At 36.2% G+C, this 25,861-nt stretch overlaps 1 protein-coding gene across 2 annotated transcripts; it reads left to right on the top strand.

Moving 5' to 3' along the window:
- Positions 1-1,012: 1,012 nt before the first annotated feature.
- Positions 1,013-19,516, top strand: IQCB1_1 (IQ calmodulin-binding motif; the record flags this gene model as incomplete). Of its 2 annotated transcripts, XM_051218352.1 has the most annotated exons (5): positions 1,013-1,086; positions 7,896-8,295; positions 9,846-10,274; positions 14,869-14,997; positions 18,840-19,304. In XM_051218352.1, the coding sequence occupies exons 2-5, from the start codon at positions 7,978-7,980 to the stop codon at positions 19,302-19,304; spliced, it is 1,341 nt and encodes a 446-aa protein (XP_051072972.1). In that variant the 5' UTR covers positions 1,013-1,086; positions 7,896-7,977. The 2 variants fall into 2 exon arrangements, with proteins under 2 accessions (XP_051072972.1, XP_051072971.1); XM_051218353.1 differs by lacking the exon at positions 14,869-14,997 and having other exon boundaries at positions 18,840-19,516.
- Between the last annotated feature and the right edge of the window lie 6,345 nt (positions 19,517-25,861).

Here is a 25,861-nt window from a genome sequence, read left to right as displayed (position 1 = left end):
TGATGCAAGTTACAAGAAGGTATACTAAGGTTTGTTGAGGGCTTGATTATGAGCAAACTGAAACCTCCATTATATGTTCAAAAGCAATCTTTTATTACTTTTGATGTACTTTGGTAATAGCGATTTGATACTTAGCGTGATTTTCACACTGTGTATTTAATTATTATTTTTCCCTCCTCTTAAATTCCAAACTGTCTGGTTCTGTTTCTCCATATATGATGCATATAAGTGATCAGGTTGCTTAAAATGTATTGAGAAAATATATCTCATGGTTTTGATAAACCTGATCTTATCATCGCATTAACAAAGCTTTCGACAGCATCAAAGATACAGAGTAGTTTCACAAGTTTACAATCGTGACTGTTTACTTTGTACGACGACAACTTGCTTCTATTTGGAATACTGCCTCAGATAATAACTACAGCCTCCTCAATTCATAGCTTCAAGAGGAGACTTGAGAAACACGTACCCACCCATGCATCGATATCTTCCTTTTGAACCAGCTGTGCCTGTTGAATGTCTCATAATTTACCTAATATTATCGTTATTACTTATCAGTAACTAATTCCTATCTCTCATATCAACGTCTCCGTTTTTATTCTAATTCTTACCCCCTTGCCTTCTTACACTGTTTCGACGACCGACCAATTAACGTGTATATTTATTTATTGCAACAATCTTCTTCTCTTAGAACCTGAATATTCACTTGACTACTTTACATGGTTCAAGCAACCAGCCAACCTCCTTACTGGTAGTGTAGTAACTGATTGTACCCAGAAACCCTGCCGCTCTAAGACAAACTCACTCAAACTATAAGATGGAAAACCCACAAATATCTACTACAAACCTGAATAAAACTAGCGCAACTGAGTGACTAGACTACTACTTATTGGGCATCACCGAATGCCTGGAGTCGTGCTGAAGCAATAAGAAGCGAACGCAAATAAAGCAATCGATTTATGGAGGCTCGTGACATGATATCAGTTATTGTACAATGAACCAGCGCTTGGTTACATAAAAGCTGCGAAGTTTCAAAATTCTACAATTTTCACTATTTCACCATTTGGTAAAATGTTTTTCAAGAGTGTAAGAAACATGTTGCGCTGAGTATCACACAATTATTCACTTTAATAAAAAGTCTGGTTTCTATCTTGTTCAGTGACAAACAACCAATGAAGAGGATATGAAGGCAAACAAAGGCGAAATAAAGAAGAAGATGCGTTGAAAAATGAAGAGAAAATGGTGGAACAACGCGCCAAAATGTTTGCTTTTTCACATAATGTGGAAAACTTGACATTTTCCCTAAATAACTGACGTGAAGGCGAAAAAATGACATTTTCCTCTTATTTTCCCTTTGTTCGCCTTTATTTCCACTTTATTGGTTGCTTATGGTATTGCTGCGTATTTATACACAAAATATTTACTTTTTAATCTCCCCATTTTGGAGAAAATTTTGTCCCTTTTGAGGGAATAGAACAAAAACCCAATTTTCCCCAGAATCTTATAACACTTTTAGGGAATCTGTCCACATTTATTCAATTTTGAAATAATCATTTACGCAACTATATATAACTCAAAAGATTTTTGGAGGTAAACCTGAGTACTAATCTGATGTGCCAGAAATGGTGGCATCGTATCAAAGACATTTCTACCGGTCCTGACCATTCTGGTAAACTGAGAAAAGTGGATTCAGTCTTGGCTTAGACTATTGTTCTCACATTCGTTAAGTACAGGTACGGTACCGAACAATTGGAGGCTGGTTTGCATTACACTAAGCTTCATAGGAATCGGACGCAGCGAATTTTCAAGTTGTCGACCGGTAACACCACTCAATGCCCTCAAAACTCATGGAGTCTCTGATATACGATGGTATACGTGACTACTTGTTATTAATAAACTTCTTTTAACCCCCGGCAACATGGTCACTTTTGTATAACCAAACTGTCGACCGCGGTGGACAGATGGACAACCACCCTTGATCACGATGGGAGGGCTGATGTCATATACCCTGACCTCTGAAAAGCTTTGGATAGTGTTAATCGTGTATGCCTTATCAATAAGCACGAACAATTAAGCATCAAGTCACCGTTTATTGATTGTCTGACTTCATGTCCAAATAATTAACGTTTTAGGGCCAGGACAAACTTCGCTTTTCCTCAGGCTACAGAATGTCATAGTGGGATCCTTTAGGGTTCAGTACCAGGACCTCTTCTTTTCTTGGTTTGTATAAACGGTCTTCCACAACAAGTACCGTTTGACTTATTACTTTTCGATGACGATGTGAAACTTTGGAGAGAGAGAGAGACGCAACCAAGAGGACATACTGGCATTTCAAGTGGATCTGAGTGGAGTTCAATGTTGTGAGGATAACAATGGACTTACCTTCAACACATCAAAGTGTAAAGTAGTCTGTCTGAGATATGTTGCAGATTGCTCATACAACTTAGGTGACTCCGCCCTAGAGGTATCTCGAGTTGAAGGTAATTTGGTAGTTTTGTACCTTATGATCTGAAGTCTTATGCTAACTGCAACAAAAATATCTCTCAAGCAAACAAAGATCTGGTAACGTTGAAGCGCACTGGGAAACAGTTTGACGATAGAACTCTCCACTCGATCCTCAACAACTTTATTCGACCCCATCTAGAGTGTGGAATAATAGTGTTTCTATACTCATTCCAAAAGGATAGCAATACACTGGAACGTATCCAAAGGCGAGAGTATCGCGCCTATTCTCAGTTCCGGTGCCCGAATTCAAACCTTATGGAGAGCTTCTCAAGTCATTAAATCTTTACTCATAAGAGTATAGACGCCTAAGAGGTGACGTTTTGGTGCGTTTTAACATACGGAGCACCCTCTCAAATATTTTCTTTGGCTCAGTCTTGACACAAGCTTTAAAAGCAGTACCTAAAAGTTATAATCACGACATGACGAAACGGACTGTCGGCACATCTACCCTCTAAGGGTGGTAAAATCCTGGAATTCACTGTCGTTTAAAGTAGTCCAAGCAACTTCCCAGGAGTCTTTTAAGAACAAGCTTTACATATTCTTAAGGACTTAATACAGTATCTCAGTACGATTTACTTATATTATTCTTTTTATCATTAATTATACCTATGTTCCTATATGGAAGCATCAAAGATTCACTGTTACTAGATATGGAAATCCGTTAAGCAAGGGCTTGTTCTATTTCATCCATTACCATCTGAACCACTCTCTCAACTCATATTTTTATTAAACGTAGAGTTATGATATATTTATTGATTGCCACTATCCATTGTTGATGCTCTTCATAAATTACAAATCGAATGTAATTTGTGTCACGCGTTTCTGTCGTCTTATAAAACTATATACTGTATGTGACACTCCACGTATTTTGTTTAGCCTTGAGAATTCCCAGAAAACTAAGTAGATTAGTCGTTTAAAGTCAGAGTTATAAGAATTTGAGAGTAATTGAACAGTAATAGGCTGAATTAACTGAGAGTATTTTATTCCGTCACCAGTGAAATTATGAGTAATACCTAGCTTTCTTATGAAAGTATATGCTAATAGATTTAACATAGGATCTTTCAGTCTGGGGGGAAGGAATCAAAGGCGTATGTTAAATATTTTGGCATGCGGTTTTGTTTACCTAGTTTGTTTTTGAGTTAATCAGTCAAATGGTCTGATAGTTTCTTTTAGTAGTATGTCCCAGGAGTTGGTTACTCTTTAGACTAATCTATGATCGTGTAGAATGTGGTATGTCCTGAGCTTTTGAACTTTTTTCTACCGGTTCTTGGTTTCTTTAATTTAAATAGTCTACGAAAAGAGAATGACCTCCATGCCTATTACGAGATAGTTTTGTTACAAACAGGAAAATTCTATCACCTTATTCTAACAGCTTAAATTTTTTCCTATGGGCCCGTTTATTACTAATGCTTGATGATTCTACTCAGACATAATTTCGCCTAAACCTTAGAAGTAACCTATTACGGCATATGTTGGCATTTATTAGGTGAATACTCACTATTTTTACGTTTCATGACTACATTTTGAACATTTATGAATACTGGACATAAACCATGGATGTAGATCTGAATGTTTTGTGTGCAGAAGACACCACAAAAAAACTGTGATAGATTGCCTGAAAAATTATGCCGTTTATACAGGTAAAAACGTATAGATCGTGAGCTTTAAATCCATTCATCAGATGCTATGTAACTCTTATTAAGTTCAGTACCTGATGCATATCACGTCTATTTTGAGCCGTACGTTATGTTATCAAAACCTATTACACCTAAAAGAAGAACAAATAAAGAACCAAAGTCAGTGCCGGTAGCCAAATAAGCATCATATGAACCACTGACACTACTGTTGTGACTCGATAGCTTTTGGTTGTTATTCATACGTGAGACTAAAGTCTCTTAAGTCTGTACATATGTGATATTGTATATTGTCGTTTAGACATCTAATAAAAACTTCACTAAAGACACATGTACAAAACAATTAATGAATTTGCCCACACATAACTGTTTTGTAATGCCTTTTGTGTGCAACAAAAAGTTTTGAGAGGTTTCTAGTATTAATATCTTTGGTTGTAATACACCTTAGCACTGACAGGAGCCAACTAGTATTATCTATGTAAGTAGAAACAAACTCTAAATAAATTTCATACTATAAGACATTATGAGACATAAAACCATTATAACATGTAGGTTCCTAGGAGCTTTCTTTCACTTTTTAAAATTATGTGGTTGTTAAAACGAGTGTTTTTCATAGTCATTAATTTTAGGACGTTTTTGCTTAGTATACACACGTTTAATTTAAAATCATCATACTGTCAACTAATTTAGCGTAATGTTTAGGTCTTTGAGATAAGATCACATTTATTTACGTTGTTTATTGCCGGGAAGATGGTGAATAACTTGATGTAGCTGACAAATGTTCTGGTGGTCACATTAAAATAATTTGACTTATTAAGTTAAACTTCCTCATTTCGAATAATTAGGCCTTATCTCCAACGTTTAAGTTTCTAGTAAGCAACTATGTCGTTTGAAATTTGTCATGGATACCTAAATAGATTTATGGTTTAGCAAGTAACATTTCCTTAGTTTTGAATGAATGACTGACAACTGATACAAGTAGTTCGGAGCTAATATTTACTACCTTAACGATAAACCGGACAAGTTTCAACGTCTCTAAATCTCCCGTCATAAAACCAGAAGCTAGATGAATGGTGACAATAACATCCATTATTTAGGTTCGTCATATACGTTATTACACGAGTGAACTATAGCCCATCTCAATTTATAAATCTAACCAGGCGTATAACTCAAGCAGTTTTTAGTAAAAAGCCTAGTATCAAACTAATAGTCAACCAATTGTGATTGATAGATACTGAAATATGCAGCTACAATGACTGAACGAACAAATAACTCGCATCTGGGAATATGTAAAAGACATTACAAACCAGCTTTTTATTTAACATATTAAAAAAACATACGAAATAATTCATCACTGAGGACCTACCTAATTCTCGCAGTCCCCTTACCCTTGTTCTTTTTTCAAATCGACATCAACAATATGCTATAGGTAACCTAGCAATTTCTTACTAAACGCTTTCATGAATAAAAACTTATATGATATCCAGAACAGAATTAGATTTATCCAGTATGTTATATCTATACATCAGACTTCACCGGAAAAATTTACGATTCATTGTTTGGTACTTTGAAATTTTCGTCTGTTCATCCATCGTGTTGCTGGTGACTGTATATCAGTTTCGTTTTCTCCAGAACTTTACCTACTTTGATCTCCACAGTGTACTGATTTCATTAACATCCACATAATGTCTCTCTCAAAATCTATTACATAAGTTATTATTTAGTCATTGAATTCTATTTACTTTTAACATTTCAAAAAATATGAACTTAAATGTTCATCATGTTACAGTATCTAATTGTTACTTTGTTAACGGTACGTCAAAATGAAAATTCAAACTTCAAAGAAGCAAAAGAGGTTTTGTAGATATTATAGTAATTCTAATAGTTCAATTCTCACGAGGTGGGATCGTGGATACACACCGCTGAAGAGTCACACAATAGGACGAAACGACAGTCCAGTGTTTCCAGGTTCTCTATGGTGGTCTAGCTTCCATTCACTCATGATCTCAACTAATAAAATTACTATAATACCCACAAAACTCCTTCTCATACTAATCAACATGCTCACTAGTGACTGGCTTCAAGAGCTATCTCCTGGAGTTCTAGTGAGAAACAGTGGAGTTCAACCGGGTCTGTTGTGAGATATTAAATGACTGAAGACAATGGTGGATGTGTCGCTCAATCTCGTAGATTAGTTGGAGTTAGACATTAACACAGTTGGATCCCGACCGGCTGAGTGGTCTAGAGGTTAAGCATTCGCGCACGAGACTGATAGGTGCTGGGTTCGAATTTCGCGAGATGGGATAGTGAATGAGCACTACTGAGGAGTTCCACACTGGGACGAAACGGCTGTTCAGCGCATCTAGGTTTTCCATCGTGGTCTAGCTTCAATCAACTCATGATTTCAACGATTAAATGATAATTGTTTATTTCATGAATTAAATAGCAGAAGTGAACAGGCTGAAAACATTGAGTATGATGAATTTAGAAATTATAATTAATAAAAAGTTACATTATTCCTATCTATTAAAATTAAAATATCTCATTCATTGAATATTACATCTTTCAACATGATATATGCTGATTTTACTAAACAGGTTAGATTATGCAAAAGTGATGAACTGCAAACTGAAAATCTTGACTAGATTTGTTTAGTTAGGGATTAAAGAAATGAGACTATTATCCCGAGATTTTCCACCATCTATGAATGGAAATAAAATGATTTAATCAAATAAGAATTGGTGCTATGGGTAGAAGTATCATCAAAACTTTATAAGTAGTGATTGAAATTCTAAGTATCTTGTACGAAAAACAGAAGCTCAGGCTTAAAAATATTCCAATAACATTCATTTCTATCACCAATTAACTACTTTAGGTCTGATAAGTAACTATCAGTTACAGTATATTAACTGAATATATTTTCGCATCAATGATAGTGTTATTTGGTCATAAATGGTTGATGACTATTAGTAACAATTCCTCAACCCAAGTTTCCCACTAGTTAATTCTCACTAACGAGGGGTATCTGCGATTTTGAGTAATCTATGATTTGAGTTACTTAAACTAACATCCACTGTGGTGTGGTCCTCAGATTTTACTAAGACGTTCTGTAATTTGTGTGTTTAAATACATTCGATTGTCCCTATCTGTGTTCTTGTTCACGACACCATGGTAATCAATCTTCATTTGCACCGTTGACTAATCATTTGGCAACTTAAAAGTATCTCATAGTTTTGTTTGAAGATTTTGTACATAAATAATATCTTTAATTTTCCAGAACAAAAGCTCGGAATCCCCTTATATTTTATCTATTTTCATGGTTTATATTCTTGCTACTAACTAAAACATCACGTATATGTCACAGTGACCTTGCTGTTCCCAAATTGATTGATAAACCTCATAAAATGTTAATTTGCTTTCTCAATATTTTGTCTTGCAGAGAAATAGTAGAGAATCTCTTCAACAAGACTTGTCTACTATTTTCTCTCTTACTGAATGCATTGATATAAATACGATTGGAGAGTTATCACAGAGAAGGAGAAGAAGAAGCATAGATCATAAATCAATATTTTTTATAATTGTGCCCAATTGTCAGCCTACTACTTATTTCCATATTCAATCAGTTGACCATTGATTCTATCTTCTAAATTCTTGCATCGTTTCTATGAGTAAATGATCACTTTAACCATCTTATTTGTTTCAGTATGTTATCAAATAAACTGGCCATTGTAACACACTGTTCTTTAACTTTTCCAGATCTCTTATTGTATTATTAATTAAAATACCAGAATTATCCAAAACTATTGCAAAACGTTATCATGGTATACAATTGTTAATAATGAAATGGTTGAATCAATTTACTAATAAATCAAATGGATTGGTTAGTAAAAATATCAGCATGGAAACTACACAAACAATACTGGATAAGAATGCAGCTTGTAGACAACCGTTAAAACAACAAATTAATCTAATCAATGAATCGCAAATTCCTACAACGAAAGAAGAAAAGCCAGAAATGATAATCAATAGAAAGAAAACACTTGAAAATAAGAATATGAATGTAAAACAAGCAGCGATTATTATCCAGTCAAATTGGAGAGGTTACTCTGATAGAATGAAAATAAAACGTATGAATGAAAGCATTGGAATTTTACAGGTAGTAATATTTATACTTTTATTTATTTATTGCGATAATCATAAGAAATTTAATTTTCGACTTGCGAGGACAGTTCACGAATGAACTCGAGGAAGAGCTAACAAGTTCAGAAAGAGCCAAAGATATTCCATCCAATCATCTTTTAGAAGAATATTCCAGAATCCCTACGTGTAGCTCTCCTATTAGATAAATGCTGATAACCCCTTGTATGCAGATTGAAGGACTATAATGATGATTTCGTTATTACTAAAAACCATAAATATCTGACAGTTTTGTACTATAGATGACACTGTTTGGAATAGCATTCCTTTCACTTGTGTTTTGTTCTCTCATTTGCGACTTATAGAGGGTTCTAGCGTTCGAGTGCTCAAGTTATACGTGGTATAATAAGAAACTAAGCTTTTAAATATAACACGACTTTTATTCATTCTCAAATTGGGATATGTGCTATTTTGCTATTTGATTTTAATAATGATGTATCGAGTAAAGTCACGATTGGTTGGTGAGTTAAGATAGGTATAACCTTACAAGTTGTATACATACTTGTTCATGAATTCACAATTCATCCATCCTTTAATGCTTAATATACGTACAATATTAAGGACTTTTGGACAGTTTTCAGTTTATTTCATGGATAAGTGCCACATATTTAGCGTATTATTTTCATTGAGAATTTCATTTCAAACTCTAACTTTCTTTTTATTTTCTTTATTCATCCGGCTAATTGAAATACGCTGTAAATGATATGGTCATAAAAGACATAGAAGATTGGATAACCTCATATGCGATAGTTGCCTTACATTTATAGTTATAACGTGTACACAAATTAATAAAATATGATCAACATATCGATTAAGTTCTTAATTATGGACTATTTTTAACCAGCTACGAGTCAATGTACGTAATATCCTTTAGCCTTTGTTCTGTTGATCCTAAAATAATCCTGAATTTTTGAATAGTTGAATTCATAAGCCAATTGAATCTAGAATACCATGGAAAACCTAAAAGCACTGAACGGCCGTTTTATCCTGCTATGGGACTCCTCAGCAGTACGTATCCACGATCCCACCTCGCGAGATTCAAATCCATGACCTATCAGTCTCGCGCACGAACGCCTAACCTCTAGATCACTGGGCCGGCTGGCATCCAACGGTGTTAATGTCTAACTTCAACTAATCCACAAAGTTGCACCACCGTCCACCATTGTCAGTTGGATGCCGGCTCAGTGGTCTAATGGTTAAGCGCTCGCGCACGAAACTGATAGATCCTGGGTTCGAATCTCACGAGGCGGGATCGTGGATACACACTGCTGAGGAGTCGCACAGTAGGGCGAAACAGCCATCCAGTGCTTCCAAGTTTTCCATAGTTGTCTAGTTTCAATTTACTCATGATCTTAACTATTAAAATTATATTTGACAAGTTTACATTGACAATTAACTACATTTTGATAATGAAATTTCATATCAATACTTTAAGTTTAAATTCTTTTATCCTTACACTAAACAAGAATTTTCTCTGAAATCCTTCAACTTATTCTACCATTACACAAGCGACATTTTAGAGAACGTCAATTGAAAAAATTAGAAAATGAGCAACAAATTCAACTTGAAAAAGAATCTCAGATTATGATCACAAAAAATCGTCATAAACGTTATTGTGAGAAGTTAGAAACAGAAATTAAATTATGGTCAAGTTTACCTGGTTGTTTAGTTGAAAATGAATGGAATAAAGAACGTGAATTAGCTGCTATATCTATTCAACGATATTATCGTGGTTACTATGTACGAAAATATTTGAAAAATCAACGAGATTATTTAAAACGTGATAAAGCTGCTAGAATAATTCAATTGAATTTTCGTAAATATTTATCACGTATAGAATGTGCATCGTCTGGAAAAGGTGTATCTAACATAGATTCAATAGAGAATAACTTAATTAATAATAAAAAGTTGGAAATCACTATGAAGAAAGTTCTCAAAGTAAGTATCATTTCAACTACTTAATATATTTTCCATTTATTCATTTATTTATTTATTTCAACACATAAATATTGGTAAAAGAGGGCACCAAATATATATGCGCCACACCATATTTGTGTGTGTGTGGGCTGTGATACTGCCCGGGTGCCCAGACCGAATCAGGTGATTTTCTTGGGGGGCCACACCCTGAGCGTTTGACCTGAAGGTCTGATCCACAAGGCAGTGGAGCATTGTGAGAAGATGCAGTCCCATGGTAGCCGGTGACCAACGATTGGTTCATATGCCATTTGTTCCCTCAGGATACTGGAGCCCATGTGCACCATTGATTTGGTTTGGGATTCGGTTAAATCGCCGGACATTCGCTTTCTGTCCTCTCATTTTCGTAAACAACACCCCGCGGTGAGTAGGACTTCCCTGTCAGAGGCTGTATACGCGTGGCCGTGTGAGAGCATTTCGAGATGGAGGGCGGGCCTACCCCACTCTCGGCCATACCCCTGGACATTTGGGGGCTTTACGAGTTTAAATTCTAACACATTTTATTAATTATTGTTCGATGCACTGATGCACTGATATGTGACAATTTGACTCAATCTACAAGTTTATCAAATTCTATATTGTTTTTCACTAGTTGACCAGTGACGATTTGCCCTATTAGAAAACAGTTGGAATAGTTTTCAGAGGTATTTAAAAATGGTTCATCATAATATAAATGTAATAACTTTAAATGTTATATTTGGATGTATCGAGTAAGTATGAGAAAATAGAACATCTCTTCCTTTGTTAAGTTATGAACGATGATGTTCAAAAACAGGAATGGACATTTATCCTTTAGTCAAACACTTGATTTCCAGAGTTAAAATAAACTGACTTTTTTCTCATCCAACTTGTTCTAAGCTACAAGATGTTGATTTGTACACAACACAGGCCTTAATGATCCACTTAAATAAATCTAATTCAAAGAATTCTTGTACCGTCCTTCACTTTTTTCTTGCTATTTAATGAACTTCATGCATTCAGCTTTACTGATATGAACTTACAGATTATTAAACTAAATGTTTTATTTTTCCAATTCTTATTCTTATGGAAAATCATTTTAAATAAATAATCGATTGATTCATACTTTTATGATTGATGTTTCTATTATTATGCTAATTTCATAATCAACTCTGCCTGTAACTCTTCGAGGGCTACTGCCGGTTCGAAGCCCTAACAAAGGAGGAGTGTCGGGCATAAGGTCAGCATCCCCATGCCGTAAAAAACAACCTTGCTAAAAAAAACGCAAACCAAAATGAACAAATTAAACCATTTAAATCCTACCCTGGGATTTGAAGGGAGAATTAGGACGTCTCATGGTAAAAGCTGTGATTTTTCGGAAATCGCGAGACCGATTTCTTTTCTAACGACCAGAGCAATAATTAATATAGGTACATTGAATGCTCGGACAATGTGGTTCACCAAGAGGATCAACGAAGAGATACAACTTGGTGGTACTCGGAATAAGTGAAACCCATTGGACCAAAGCTGAACGGAAAAGGATAGATTCGGGAGAGATACTGCCGTGCTCGTGTCACAAAGAAGAAAATTCTGCACACACTCAGGAAGTTATTCTGATGCCATCCAAAGAAGTACGTTAAGCACTTGTAGGATGGGAATCTCATGGATCCAGGATCATCAAAAAATTCTTCAAAACAAAAAAATGAAGGAATCACAATGAATGTTATCCATTGTTATGCACCCACCAATGATAGCAACGATAACGATAAAGATCAATTTTTTGAGAGGCTCCAGTCGATTTTAGATAAGTGCTCAGGAAAGAACCAAACAATTCTGATGGGAGATCTAAATGCTAAAGTCGAAATGGACAACAACGGTTATGAAGATATCATGGGACGACATGGGCTTACTGGGATAAAGGAACGAGAATAGTAACACATTTGCAAATCTATGTGCATTCAACAAAATGGTTATAGGCGGCACGATATTACCCCGCAAACTCATACACAAGGCTACATGGGTCTCACCGTGTCATACCATAGAAAACCAGATCGATCACATTTGCATCACCAAGATGTTTAGAAGGTCAGTGAAAGACATGAGAACCAACAGAGGAGCTGACATAGCTTCGGATCACCACCTGGTGGTGACATACATTAGATATAAGTAGTAGTATGTGGCAGGAATCGGAAGTAGAATTCTTACTAGCTAAAAAGTAAAACGAGATAAAAAGAAATGAAAGGATGATGGGGTTTGTAAGGGGCAACTCAAGGATGATATGCTAATGGTGTTAATAATGTATTGTTTCCTGATTTTACGAATGTAGTGTGTAACTCTGCACAATACAGTCGATTTTCCCTTTCAAATTACGAACCTATTACTCTACCATTGATTTCACCCGATAAAACTGTAGGGAGTAATTAGCTACAAATGAATTTCTTGAATAGGTCCATACACTGTCGTTCACAATGTCACAGCACGACTGTAGTCAAAACAAGTAATTATGTACATACCCAACAATTGTATCCTGTTATTAAAATATGAATTAATACAATTAGTAGAAAAATTCTAAATAGTAGCCGGTTACAAAGAGAACAATCAACACACTCATACAGAACAGTAGCAGGGACAAAAACGAATCAGTAACAAGAACTAGTCATGGTCACATAACTGGTACAATTTCATGATCGATTGTTACATAAAAATGGCAAAAGTATTAACCGGTGAAGGAATAAATGAATCTTAAGTGGGGGATGTTCAACTCAAGTTAATTTAGCCCTGTCGATAGAAATTATCAATCTCCCCAAAACGACCACCATGTCCTTTGTCAGCATTCTTCGCTGTCAGACCTTGTGAACTACCGTAACCATATCTGTCATGTAAGGGGACATTGTCATTACTAAAACTTGCATAGACTATGCTTGTTGTACTGTAATTTGCACTAAGTTTCCCTTTTGCAACACCGACATCTCTATTATCCCTATTACTACTTCGGCTAACAAGTAGACCATATCTATTTATTAGACATATCAGCTTGTTTCTTAACAAACTCAATAAGATCGCCAAACAGAGGCTCTCAATCTCCTTTAATAATCCCATAAGCTACCTTTAGCCAGTCTTGTTGAACGTGCGTTGGTAATTTGGAAATTATAGTTTAAACAGTTCTGGAAGAGTTTAAACCAGAAACGTAATTCATCTATCCGATAGTCAAACCACATGCTTGCATTACTCTAGATTATCTTTTCAAATCATGTGATTGGTCCCTTCTTGTATTAGGAAAATTTAACAGGTTGTCAGTAAATGTGCATACTGAGACATGCATTCGACCAAACGGTTCCTCTGGAAGCTTTAGTGTTTGACGATAATCTATCTCTAATTCTATCAAGGTACTATGAAAGATAGCACCTTTTGCTTCTCCGTCACAATACTGGATTACATAATTCAATTTAGCTCTAAATCCAACATTTTCATCGTCGATTCACTTTTCGAATTAAATTACAATAATTTACTGGTGTACCATCGAATCTTAAGATTTCTCTCTGTGGTATATAAATAGATTTTTTAGTATTTCATTCTCGCAAATGTTTACTGATTGAACAGAACCTTAACTTCCCTGATGACGTGGTTTTTCCAGTTACACGTAACCAGGCCAATCTAATTCTATCAGGGAGTTGGTCTAAATTGGTAAGGAGTCAAATATTTTGTTGAATAATGTTAAAATTATTAGACTAGTTTTAATAACCATAAATTAATATTGAAAAATGGGACAAGAGTAAAAAATGTGAATGTTGTGGTTAAATAAAAGTGAGGTCATGCAAACGAAACCAAGACATTAAAGGATGGGTAGTGCAGCAGTGAATTGGTCAACACGGCAGCGCCGGATGAAACAAGTTTTTTGTATACATAAGCTGGGTTTAAGACGACTCGTTGCTTCTGTGTAATATAGAAGTCTGCTGTTAATTGCTACTTGAAAGGTAGTACCAGGGTTTGCTGAATAACCCATGTCTTATTTATGTTTTCCCATGGAATTGCTAGGTTGTTAACGGCCATTCATGATTAGATTCTTTGAGTTAACTGAAAACTCAGTTTTAATTAGATGATCATTATGAAATTTTTTAAATACTCTCTCTTAATCCTTGTAAAGTTATGATGAGACGTTGGTTTGGACAATTGTTGTGAATTACGTCATTTAAGGTCAATGTATACTGTTCCATGTGAAAAGATTAACTGACAGGCTACATGATAAGGTGGTGTTTAAATCACTCTTTTTATTAGTTGATTTGACTTTTTAAATAGCAAGTCGAGTTTAATTTTTCTCGAAATCGAAGCTAATTAGTATGATATTATCGTTCATATAAAAAATTCAAGCCAGTTCCAATACTATCTGTTTATGCTTTATTTCTTAGCTAGATGGTTAATTAGGTCTTAAGATATTTTTCGTCATGAACTGATATTTTCCATTAAAGTTTGGGGATTTCCGAGTTGAATAGTATCAGAAAGCTGATATTCACCGAGAAGGTCTACGTGAAAACCGTCTAACATTGAACTATTTAACAGAATTTTACTAAACCGTAATGTTTGATTTCTTAAAACCACTCAGGAACATCAAAAATGGTGTGAAACACATCAGCAAAGTATGAGACCAATCAATCAATTAGAAGATGTCCATAAAGAGACTCAAGTCAAAATTGATCAGTATCGTCGTAATTATCGAGTAAACAGTATTAAAGTAAGATTCACTTGTTCAATATTGTTTTTCTAGTATTTTTATTCACATGAAGTGAAGTTTATCTACTTAAATCGACAAGAATATTTGCAAGTTATGGTGAGATATTAAGTAATAAATGACTATGTACATTATAATACTGAATCGTCAATGTTCTTACATTCATGTTTAGATAGAAAAGCTTAGAATTAGAGTTTATTGATGTCATTATTCATCTGAAGAACATACTGTTAAAGTTAAGATGATTTATGGATTCCGTCGGAAATTTAAATCCAACATTTTCAAAGGTTATCGTGTTAAACTATTTGATCGACAGTGTAACTATAAAACACAATGTTTTCCACTGGCCAATGACTAATTAGAACCAATTACGTAGGTTACTGATAAAACAAGTAGAACACTATTCATCTTGTTAAAATACGTAATGAATGTTTCGGTCTGTATAGAAACGAAAGAACCTCTGAGATTGTAGATTAGCAATATTAATGAACAGCAAATAAATGGAGTCAGATCATAGAATAAATAAATAAAATTTCCACTAAGTAATATTATGTTAACAAGACTATGAAATAACCTAAATGTTATTTGGATGCGATTCTCCTCCTCGAAATGCAAAATGTTACTTCAGGGTTGGGTGGCATCGACACCTGAACTAATGATAGGGAGTGAAGTAGTTGAGCGTGTCGACCGCTTCACTTATCTTGGAAGTCTCATCAGCCCTTTTGGTCTGGTGTGTGACGAAATCTCAGCACGAATATAGAATGCTCGACTAGCTTCCGCCAAATTGCGTCATTTATGGCGTAGGCGAGATATCCATCTACCAACCGAAGGATAGGTTTACTGCTCAGCAGTTCGTTCTGTCCTACTTTATAGCAGTGAAACATGGCCGGTAAGAGTAGAAGATATTCGTAGGTTACTAGTATTGGATCATAGGGGTGGCCAGACCAAAACATGGCACAAATCCATGAAGTCACTGTTAAGTGGACTGAGCCATGTTGGTAGATGTAGACTACCTGGTTGGGGACCGCGAGATGATAGCAACCGATGGTTAGAGACCTTGAATGACATGGTTCAAAATCGTTTACAATGGTGCAGGTGCATCCACTTCTTGTGTTCTCCCAAATTCTAATCTCCTGATTCCTCCTTGCCTCTTTTTTCTCTTTCCAAATTTACTTCACTGAATTATACACCTTGAGTAACATCTTCAAACCACAATCTTCCCGTTTACTGCTTATACTCTTATTACCTCTACCACTACGGGATTTGAATCGACAACTACATCTCTGTGTTAATGTGGTATGGCAACTTGAACTGATGTACGTACGTACGTACGAAGTTCTACGTTGTTACTGACTGACTGATTTGGATCTCCTATATAACACTCAGCACCAGAAATCACTTGCATGTCAGATTAAATATGACAAATTTAAAGAAAATATCGTTACATAATCATGTACACTGTCTATACAAATTTAATGATTTTTGACATAATCATCACATATATTACATTGGTGCCACTCTTTAAAATATAACGTTCTGGTGAAAAGATTTAAGGGATAACTATATAAAATATTCAATTGATAAATACGATAAATATCTCTAGGAAAATATGCTTTATTTGATTAATTATTGGTATTCACTTCCAGTCATTAAATTACAGATTCAAATTCATTTAGTTCGATCAAAAATTTAGTGAAATATAATAATTTTTTATTTTTTCAGACTATCCCTTTCCCTAACTTGGTATTGTTTGGCTTGTATCTTCCCATTGAGGTTTAACACTGCAATTGATCAGTCTGTTATTGGCATATGTGCATACTGTGCGTATGCCTCGATATTACCTTAATCCACAAGCTATTTGTAAGCAGTGATGGATAGTGGCTAGCAGTGGAATGCAGTTTGACGCGCGTTTCGTTCTATTTGGGACTCGTCAGTTGGATGTACCTGCATCTGAGAGAGTTGATGTTCACTGTGTGACTCGAACCCAGTAGCATTCGCTTCAAACGCCATCGCCTCATCCTCTCAGCTACTGAGTCCTGATAGCCACTTGCTTGTGCAATGGGGTGAATTTGAATTCACTTGGTATTGTTTTACTTGTATCTTCCAATTGTTATTTAGGACTGCAATTGATCAATCTCTTATTGGCATATGTGCATTCTGTAAGTACTGTCTCGATATTGCCTGAAGTGTTTCATTCTCGGTAATGCTTACTGACTGATCGAAACCTTCACTTTCCTAGTGACGTAACTTTCCCCGTTACACGTAACCTGGATTCCACTGCTAACCATTATCCATCTTCGCTTATTCGTTTCCCTCTTAATTCATTTTGAAACACTCGTTTTTACGAATGCATTTATTTTACTTTTAATTTTTCAGTAATACATAACTAGTGATGTTGACTTCAAATGACTACTTATCTCAACATTTTGAATACTTTTGCGAAATAATCATTCAAACAGTGGTTCATTTATTAAGGCAACTAATTTTTGGATATTGGTTTATATATACCCAGTACAGTATTTACTTGAATAATGAGTTTGATTAAGTTTACTAATCACAATTATCAACAACAACAGTAATGTCCTATCATTTCAATTATTCAATTACAACAGTTTGGATTACGCTACATTATTCTTATTCTTCATCCGCACTTAATCAGTTGGCAATCAATGTACGTAGGTACGGTATTTGCTTTGCACCTTCGAAGTGCAAAGTGCTTCTACAAGACTGGCACGATTCTAATCCTGTACTCATCCTGGATGGTGAGCAGATAGAAGTAGTCGAGAAGTTCGTGTATCTAGGTAGCTGCATAAGTGCTGATTGTGGAGTGAATGATGAGATCAATGCACGTATAGTGAAAGCCAGAGCGGCCTATGCCAATCTGAACCGTCTTTGGCACCTTCGTGATGTTAGTCTGGCTGTAAAACTTCGGATCTACAACGCGTCGGTGAGAGCATTTCTACTCTATGCTTATGAAACCTGGCCTCCGAGTTGAAGATGTTAGACGACTCTCTGTGTTTGATCATCGTTGTCTCCGAAGGATTGCTCACATCCAGTGGCAACACCATGTTAGTAATGCAGAGGTTCGGTATCGTGTGTTCGGTCACAGAGACGATAATGCAATTGGTGTCACCATCTTGAAACACCGACTTCGGTGGCTTGGACATGTTCTACGAATGTCGTCCCAGAGAATTCCGCGTCACACATTATTTGCCGTTGCTGAAGCAATCGCGATAAAAATAACTCAAACCGAATCTTTATATTCAAAAAGAGACAGTAATAAACCTATTACTACCCTGATAATTCAATTTTTTGGTCATTAATTTTATTTTGTTAATGTTTAGTTTATTATATTTCTCTTTCACTACCGAATTCTTAAACCAACCCTTCACCCATACATTTCCACTCACTTGGTTCTCTTTAATTATGTGAACTCTTCACATCCTATTTGATTATTACGTAACCCATCTTACCAGTTTTTTAATTCCATGAATCTTATGTAAACCCTCTATTACCTCTAAACTTACCACATCATTTATCTTATGTGCAAAGACGGATAGTGGCTAGAATTGAAATCCAGGACGCGAGTTTCATCCTATTTGGGACTCGTTAGCCGGATGTACCTGCACCTCAGAGTTGATGTTCACTCTGGGACTCGAATTAAGTACCGTTCGCCTTAAACACCATTGCGCACAGCATACACATATGCCAATAAGAAACTGATCAATTGCAGTCCTAAACATCAATCAATTGCATGAGATTAATGCATAATTCGATATTTTTTAAATGTGTTTATGCTTTTTAATGTTTATTTTCTTACTTATTTGTATATAAACATTTTTTAGAGTCAAACTAGACAAGTGACATTAACAAGAATGAAGATCGACGCCGATTTACTGTTGAATGAGTTCACTGACGAAGAAAAAGGAGAAAAAGATAAACAATTAAAAAATAGAATAAAACTCAAGAAAACAACAGCACTAAATGAAATAGTTGATAAACATATTGAAAATTCTGATATAACTAATGCATTTAGTCAATTCACTTGTCGAGTTCAACCACTGACACGTTTAGCTCGAATGGAACATCATGATAAAATGATAAGAATGAATTTAAACAAATCATGGTGGAATATATTCATGGATGAATGGAGACAGAAACAAGATGAGTATATACTATCGTATAATAAAAATTGCTCAAATTTGATAGATACCAACGTTACTAATTTAAATGTTGATAATGATGATTTATCATGGTTACCTGATCGATTTATTGAAGAATTGGAGAGTCGGGATATTTTTCAGTGGTGAAATATGCCTTTTTCTTTGAATTATATCTTTTACTTAGGGTAATGCATACGAAAGTAAATTAGATTGATCAGAATTGATTTTATTGCTAAGAAAAATCATATGAATTTCAGGAACTGAATTCAATATGTTGTACTTTAAATTTTTGTACACCACCCCGGTGATAACAGAACCTGTTACCTGATGTTACATTCCAACAGTGGATTAAAATGTTTCATGATGTTTTCATATAGTCACAATTGATTGCTCACTGGGTGGTGATCAATGTCATGTGTGTCAAGTCCTTATTTAGTGCAGATCGAATGCTATCGACCATGTTGGAATGTGGCCACCAGTCTAGGTGACTCGACACTGAGTGCACTATATATTAAGATTAGATGGTGGTTGAGGGTAGTCGATAGGAAACCCTGGACCCGAGTTTAGTGCTACTTGGCACTCGTCAGCAAGGTGTACCTGTAATCTTGAGGGACCTGGTGCTCCCTGGCGGATTCGATCCAGTGTCACTCAGCTTCACAGTCAGAGACGTTACCACGACCGACCAGCTGTAGGACTGAGATTTAATCACAATTGATTGATCACTGGGTGGTGATGGGAAGATACAAGTAAACAATACCAAGTGAAGTTAAACTTCACCCCAATACACAAACAGGTGGCTATCAGGACTCAGTTGCTAAGTGGATAAAGTGATGGCGTTTGAATCGAACGCTACTGGGTTTGAGTCCCAGAGTGAACATCAACTCTGAGGTACAAGTACATCCAACTGATGAGTCCCAAATAGTACGAAATGCGCATCTTAAATTCTACTGCTAACCACTATCCATCTTTGCTTATAAAGCTTGTGACTTGAAGCAATATCAAGGCAGTCCTCACAGCATGCACATATGCCAGTAAGAGACTGATCAGTTGCAGTCCTAAATAATAATGGGAAGGTACAAGTAAAAAATCACCATGTGAATATGTTTCAAATAGTTTGTAAAGCCAACTAATAATAATTTAAATCAAAAAGTTACATTATTTTCATATAACTCAGTTAGTTGACAAGTGGTTTTGTCATTGAAAATCTACTCAATTTTCGGTTGGGCAGAGATCCCTTGGAAAAAATCTGACTTCACCAACATCAAACTCGCTAGCAGTTTTAAAAACCAATTAAGATTTAATAACTTCTGACAGTTATTAAATCATGAATATTAGATCAGTGAAATGCAAACGTGGTTTTAATTTGACTGTTTAATCGTTGCTTTGAATTTTCACTACGATGTTTAGTCTTGCGTTTATTTAACGAACAATGACCTTCTTTGTGGCCAATGCGATGACATTTGCGGCATTTATGATTCTTAAACGGACAGAATTTTGCAAAATGCCATGCTCCGCAGAACCAGCATGGTGATGGGGGTTGGCAGGTTGTTTCCCTTGTACAGTTTTGTTTCGATGATTTTATGGATCGGAGCGCATTAATTGAATCAGAACCGGAAGGTTTAACCTTCTGTTGCACCATCGCAGTGTCATGCTTGAGATTAAGTAACCGCTGACATTCGGTTGTGACCATTTGTAATGTCATATTTGGTTCTTGTTCAATGCGTACCAACATTCTGGTACGGACATCTGCATCTTCTTCATTCTTTAGACCACATATGAAAATCAAGCATTTAAATTGGTCCGCTGTGATTTCGTTTATTTTGAAGCGTTCGCACTGTCGATTTACCTTCCCGGCATACGTGAGATAATCGTCCTCTGGAGATTTCGTTATTTGGAAGCATTTATAGCGAGTATTAAATAATGAGGACTGTTCATCGAAAATATCAGATAAAATCTGAACTGTATCTTTGAATGATACATCTCGTGGATTTTGCGGCAAGATAAAATTCACATATTTATTATATTCCTGTGTTCCCAGTCTTCTTAAGAGTAAGCGGACTTTCGCTGCGTCATCAAGATGCGAGCATTCAACGCGGAAAATATCTTCACAACGGTGAAACCACGAACTGAAAATGACATTAGCTTCAGGATCATACTGGAATTCAGAAATAGAATTTATGATGCTTTCATGCTTATCTGATTGACAAGCTGAGGACGACTGTAATGAGAACATTCGTGCCAATGCATCCAAAAGCTTCGTCTGATTTGCATCATTTTGTGCTTGCTGCATTTGAAGAATAGTTTTAAGGTCATCCAATGAAACAGGCATTTTGTACTGGATCAATCAATATAGGAAAGAAAAAAAAAATTCTCCGTCGCCAGTTGTTATGACCTTGAATCGCTTTTACCCCGTGATACTTGTTATGACTTGACCTTGGTCTGTCTAGTCTAAATTATGACCTTGACGCGTTAGGCTGAGTGGCTTAACCTTGAGTCTAATACGCGTGAGTTCGATCGGGGTAGAGAGAACTATTCTAAATCCTGATTGGTTGGCAAGCACACAAGTGAAAGAAGACAAGACAGTTGGAACACTAAACTCTGGATTCTCTGAATTCGGATTACTACAAAAATGTACATGAATAAATAAGTGCATATCTTGACCACGACGTACGATAATTTGGAAAAATACAGTTATGCCCGAAACAGGGAATTAGGGTAGAAAATATAGTGCAAAATATAATGTTTAAATTACAATATTTTGGAACAAAAAAGGGTATGCTAGTGAATGATACATAGAACGAAAGCTCGTGTTATGTAGAATAAGATAGGGACAAAAATAAATATAAGTGTTTTACAGGGTTTGAATGAAATGCAATAACGTCCCAAGAAAATAGCTTTCGTAATTGTCTGGGCTTCTTAATTCCCCGTTCATAACACCTTCCCTAAAAAAAAGAAAAAAAATATGGTTAGTTACTATATACAGGTAAGTGCTGAGATATCATCATTGATATCTTCCTTCGAAACGTATGTTCTCCTCTTTGGGTCTACCTGTAGAATATCTGGTCTTCTGCGTTTCCGTGATGCTTTCCTAATAGGACCTTGTTCATGTTGCGCAGTCTTCTGAGTTGCTGAGCATTTTATGTCGAAACTGTCCAGAATGATTCTCCACATTGAGTCTAATTTCTCGGTTTTCTGTGAAGTGCCAGCATTTTCCAGTATGTGGTTGACATGGCGTGTCCACTTCTGTCCTTCAACTTCCACCACATACATTACGTTCCCTTGTCTCTTAAGTATGCGTCCACTGGCCATTGTGGAGGTGAATATCGGAAATCGCGGACGTATACTTTTTGATTTCTTTGGAAAATTCTGCGTTTTGCCCCATGATGGCGATCAAATTGGTTTTCCATCTTTCTGTTTCTTTTTCCGATGTCTATTTGCTGTGGTTTTATGGCATCGAGGGCAGTTCTTACTTTTCTACCAAACATAATTTCTGCTGGGGACATTTGATTTGGTGTTGATGGGTTTGGAGTTGTTCTATAGACCAAGAAAGTCATCAAGAATCTCCTCTATCTTTCCCTCCCCTTTTGCCTTCAGTAGCGCTCTTTTGAAGGTATCTACAAACCTTTCGGCCTGACCATTCGATTGTGGATGGTACGGAGGTGAACGGACATGTTTGACTCCAAACCTCTTGCAGAAATCTGAGAAGATGGAAGAAATAAACTGAGTGCCGTTATCTGTCACGAGAACATCTGGAACTCCAAAACGGGAGAATAACTGCCGTAGCTTCATGATAGTCTGTTGCGAAGTGATTTGATTTATAGGAAAAATCTCCGGCCATTTTGAATAAGCATCAACACAAACGAGGAAATACGTACCCTGGAATGGGCCAGCAAAATCAACATGTATACGCGACCAAGGTTCTTCTGGAGATGGCCAGGAATGTAGTTCAGCTTTTCGTGGACACTTAGAAACCTCAGCACATTTTCTGCACGCACGCACGAAATCTTCGATGTGTTCATCGATATTAGGCCAATATACATAACTTCGAGCAATAGCTTTCATTCTTCCAGTACCTGGATGGGCTGTATGCAGTTGTTTCAGGACGAGTGAGCGTAAGTTATACGGAACCACTACGCGATCAGCAACCATAATACAGTCATTTACGATGGATAAAGATTGGCGTCGTTGATAATACTGTTTCAGTTCATGAGATGTTATACGTGGGGGCCAACCACGCTGGATAAATGTAGATAATCGTCTTAAGATAGGATCGCGGCGAGTGTGTTCAGCGATTCGAGCAGCTGTCACTGGAAGAATTTGTCGAAGATGGTTTATGTAAGATACGGACGACAATTGAGAGGAAGCAGAAGACTTTGATGTAGACATAACATTAGAAAGAAGTACATGAGATTCCGAAGTTTCACTAGCGCATACTTTGTCTGAAGTATTCGATTTGGAAATTTTATGAGAAGGCAATGAATCGGCGGTATTTGATTTGACATGGTGAGAACACATAACATTTGAATTGTTTGATTCAGAAAGATCATAAGAACATGTTTCATCAGAAGCATTTAATTCGTTAATATCCAGAGAGGATGATTCGTCGGAGGCATTTGATTTAGAAATATCATTAGGGATTTGGATAGACTCATAGGAAACATTTTGAGAACATACCTCATCTAATAATTTATTCAAAGTATCAACATGTGCAATCCAATCTAATCCCAATAGATCTAAATCGTGTCGATTTGTTAGATAACAAACATCTGTAAATTTACTTCCCATAAGTTGAACATTGCATAGAACCTCTCCTGTCAACTTTACTATGTCTCCTGACGCATTTCGGGCGACATGTTCCGTCAGGTCGGATGGATGGGCATCTAACTTGTGCCATGTGTTCTTTGAAATCAACGTGACATCAGAAGCAGTGTCAACTGAAGTCGTATAAGTTTTTCATTTACTAATAAATTTACAAATTTCCGCCTACTTTTTAAATCCAACTTTAAAGGTTGCAAACGTGGTTTTAATTTGACTGTTTAATCGTTGCTTTGAATTTTCACTACGATGTTTAGTCTTGCGTTTATTTAACGAACAATGACCTTCTTTGTGGCCAATGCGATGACATTTGCGGCATTTATGATTCTTAAACGGACAGAATTTTGCAAAATGCCATGCTCCGCAGAACCAGCATGGTGATGGGGGTTGGCAGGTTGTTTCCTGCTTGTACAGTTTTGTTTCGATGATTTTATGGATCGGAGCGCATTAATTGAATCAGAACCGGAAGGTTTACCCTTCTGTTGCACCATCGCAGTGTCATGCTTGAGATTAAGTAACCGCTGACATTCGGTTGTGACCATTTGTAATGTCATATTTGGTTCTTGTTCAATGCGTGCCAACATTCTGGTACGGACATCTGCATCTTCTTCATTCTTTAGACCACATATGAAAATCAAGCATTTAAATTGGTCCGCTGTGATTTCGTTTATTTTGAAGCGTTCGCACTGTCGATTTACCTTCCCAGCATACGTGAGATAATCGTCCTCTGGAGATTTCGTTATTTGGAAGCATTTATAGCGAGTATTAAATAATGAGGACTGTTCATCGAAAATATCAGATAAAATCTGAACTGTATCTTTGAATGATACATCTCGTGGATTTTGCGGCAAGATAAAATTCACATATTTATTATATTCCTGTGTTCCCAGTCTTCTTAAGAGTAAGCGGACTTTCGCTGCGTCATCAAGATGCGAGCATTCAACGCGGAAAATATCTTCACAACGGTGAAACCACGAACTGAAAATGACATTAGCTTCAGGATCATACTGGAATTCAGAAATAGAATTTATGATGCTTTCATGCTTATCTGATTGACAAGCTGAGGACGACTGTAATGAGAACATTCGTGCGAATGCATCCAAAGCTTCGTCTGATTTGCATCATTTTGTGCTTGCTGCATTTGAAGAATAGTTTTAAGGTCATCCAATGAAACAGGCATTTTGTACTGGATCAATCAATATAGGAAAGAAAAAAAAAAATTCTCCGTCGCCAGTTGTTATGACCTTGAATCGCTTTTACCCCGTGATACTTGTTATGACTTGACCTTGGTCTGTCTAGTCTAAATTATGACCTTGACGCGTTAGGCTGAGTGGCTTAACCTTGAGTCTAATACGCGTGAGTTCGATCGGGGTAGAGAGAACTATTCTAAATCCTGATTGGTTGGCAAGCACGCAAGTGAAAGAAGACAAGACAGTTGGAACACTAAACTCTGGATTCTCTGAATTCGGATTACTACAAAAATGTACATGAATAAATAAGTGCATATCTTGACCACGACGTACGATAATTTGGAAAAATACAGTTATGCCCGAAACAGGGAATTAGGGTAGAAAATATAGTGCAAAATATAATGTTTAAATTACAATATTTTGGAACAAAAAAGGGTATGCTAGTGAATGATACATAGAACGAAAGCTCGTGTTATGTAGAATAAGATAGGGACAAAAATAAATATAAGTGTTTTACAGGGTTTGAATGAAATGCAATAACGTCCCAAGAAAATAGCTTTCGTAATTGTCTGGGCTTCTTAATTCCCCGTTCATAACACCTTCCCCCTTAAAAAAAGAAAAAAATATGGTTAGTTACTATATACAGGTAAGTGCTGAGATATCATCATTGATATCTTCCTTCGAAACGTATGTTCTCCT

Source organism: Schistosoma haematobium, chromosome 1 (genome assembly GCF_000699445.3).
Source record: "Schistosoma haematobium chromosome 1, whole genome shotgun sequence".
In the NCBI taxonomy this organism is placed as follows: domain Eukaryota; kingdom Metazoa; phylum Platyhelminthes; class Trematoda; order Strigeidida; family Schistosomatidae; genus Schistosoma; species Schistosoma haematobium.
Note: the sequence above shows the minus strand (reverse complement) of the source record. Positions and strands in the feature narration are given on the sequence as shown.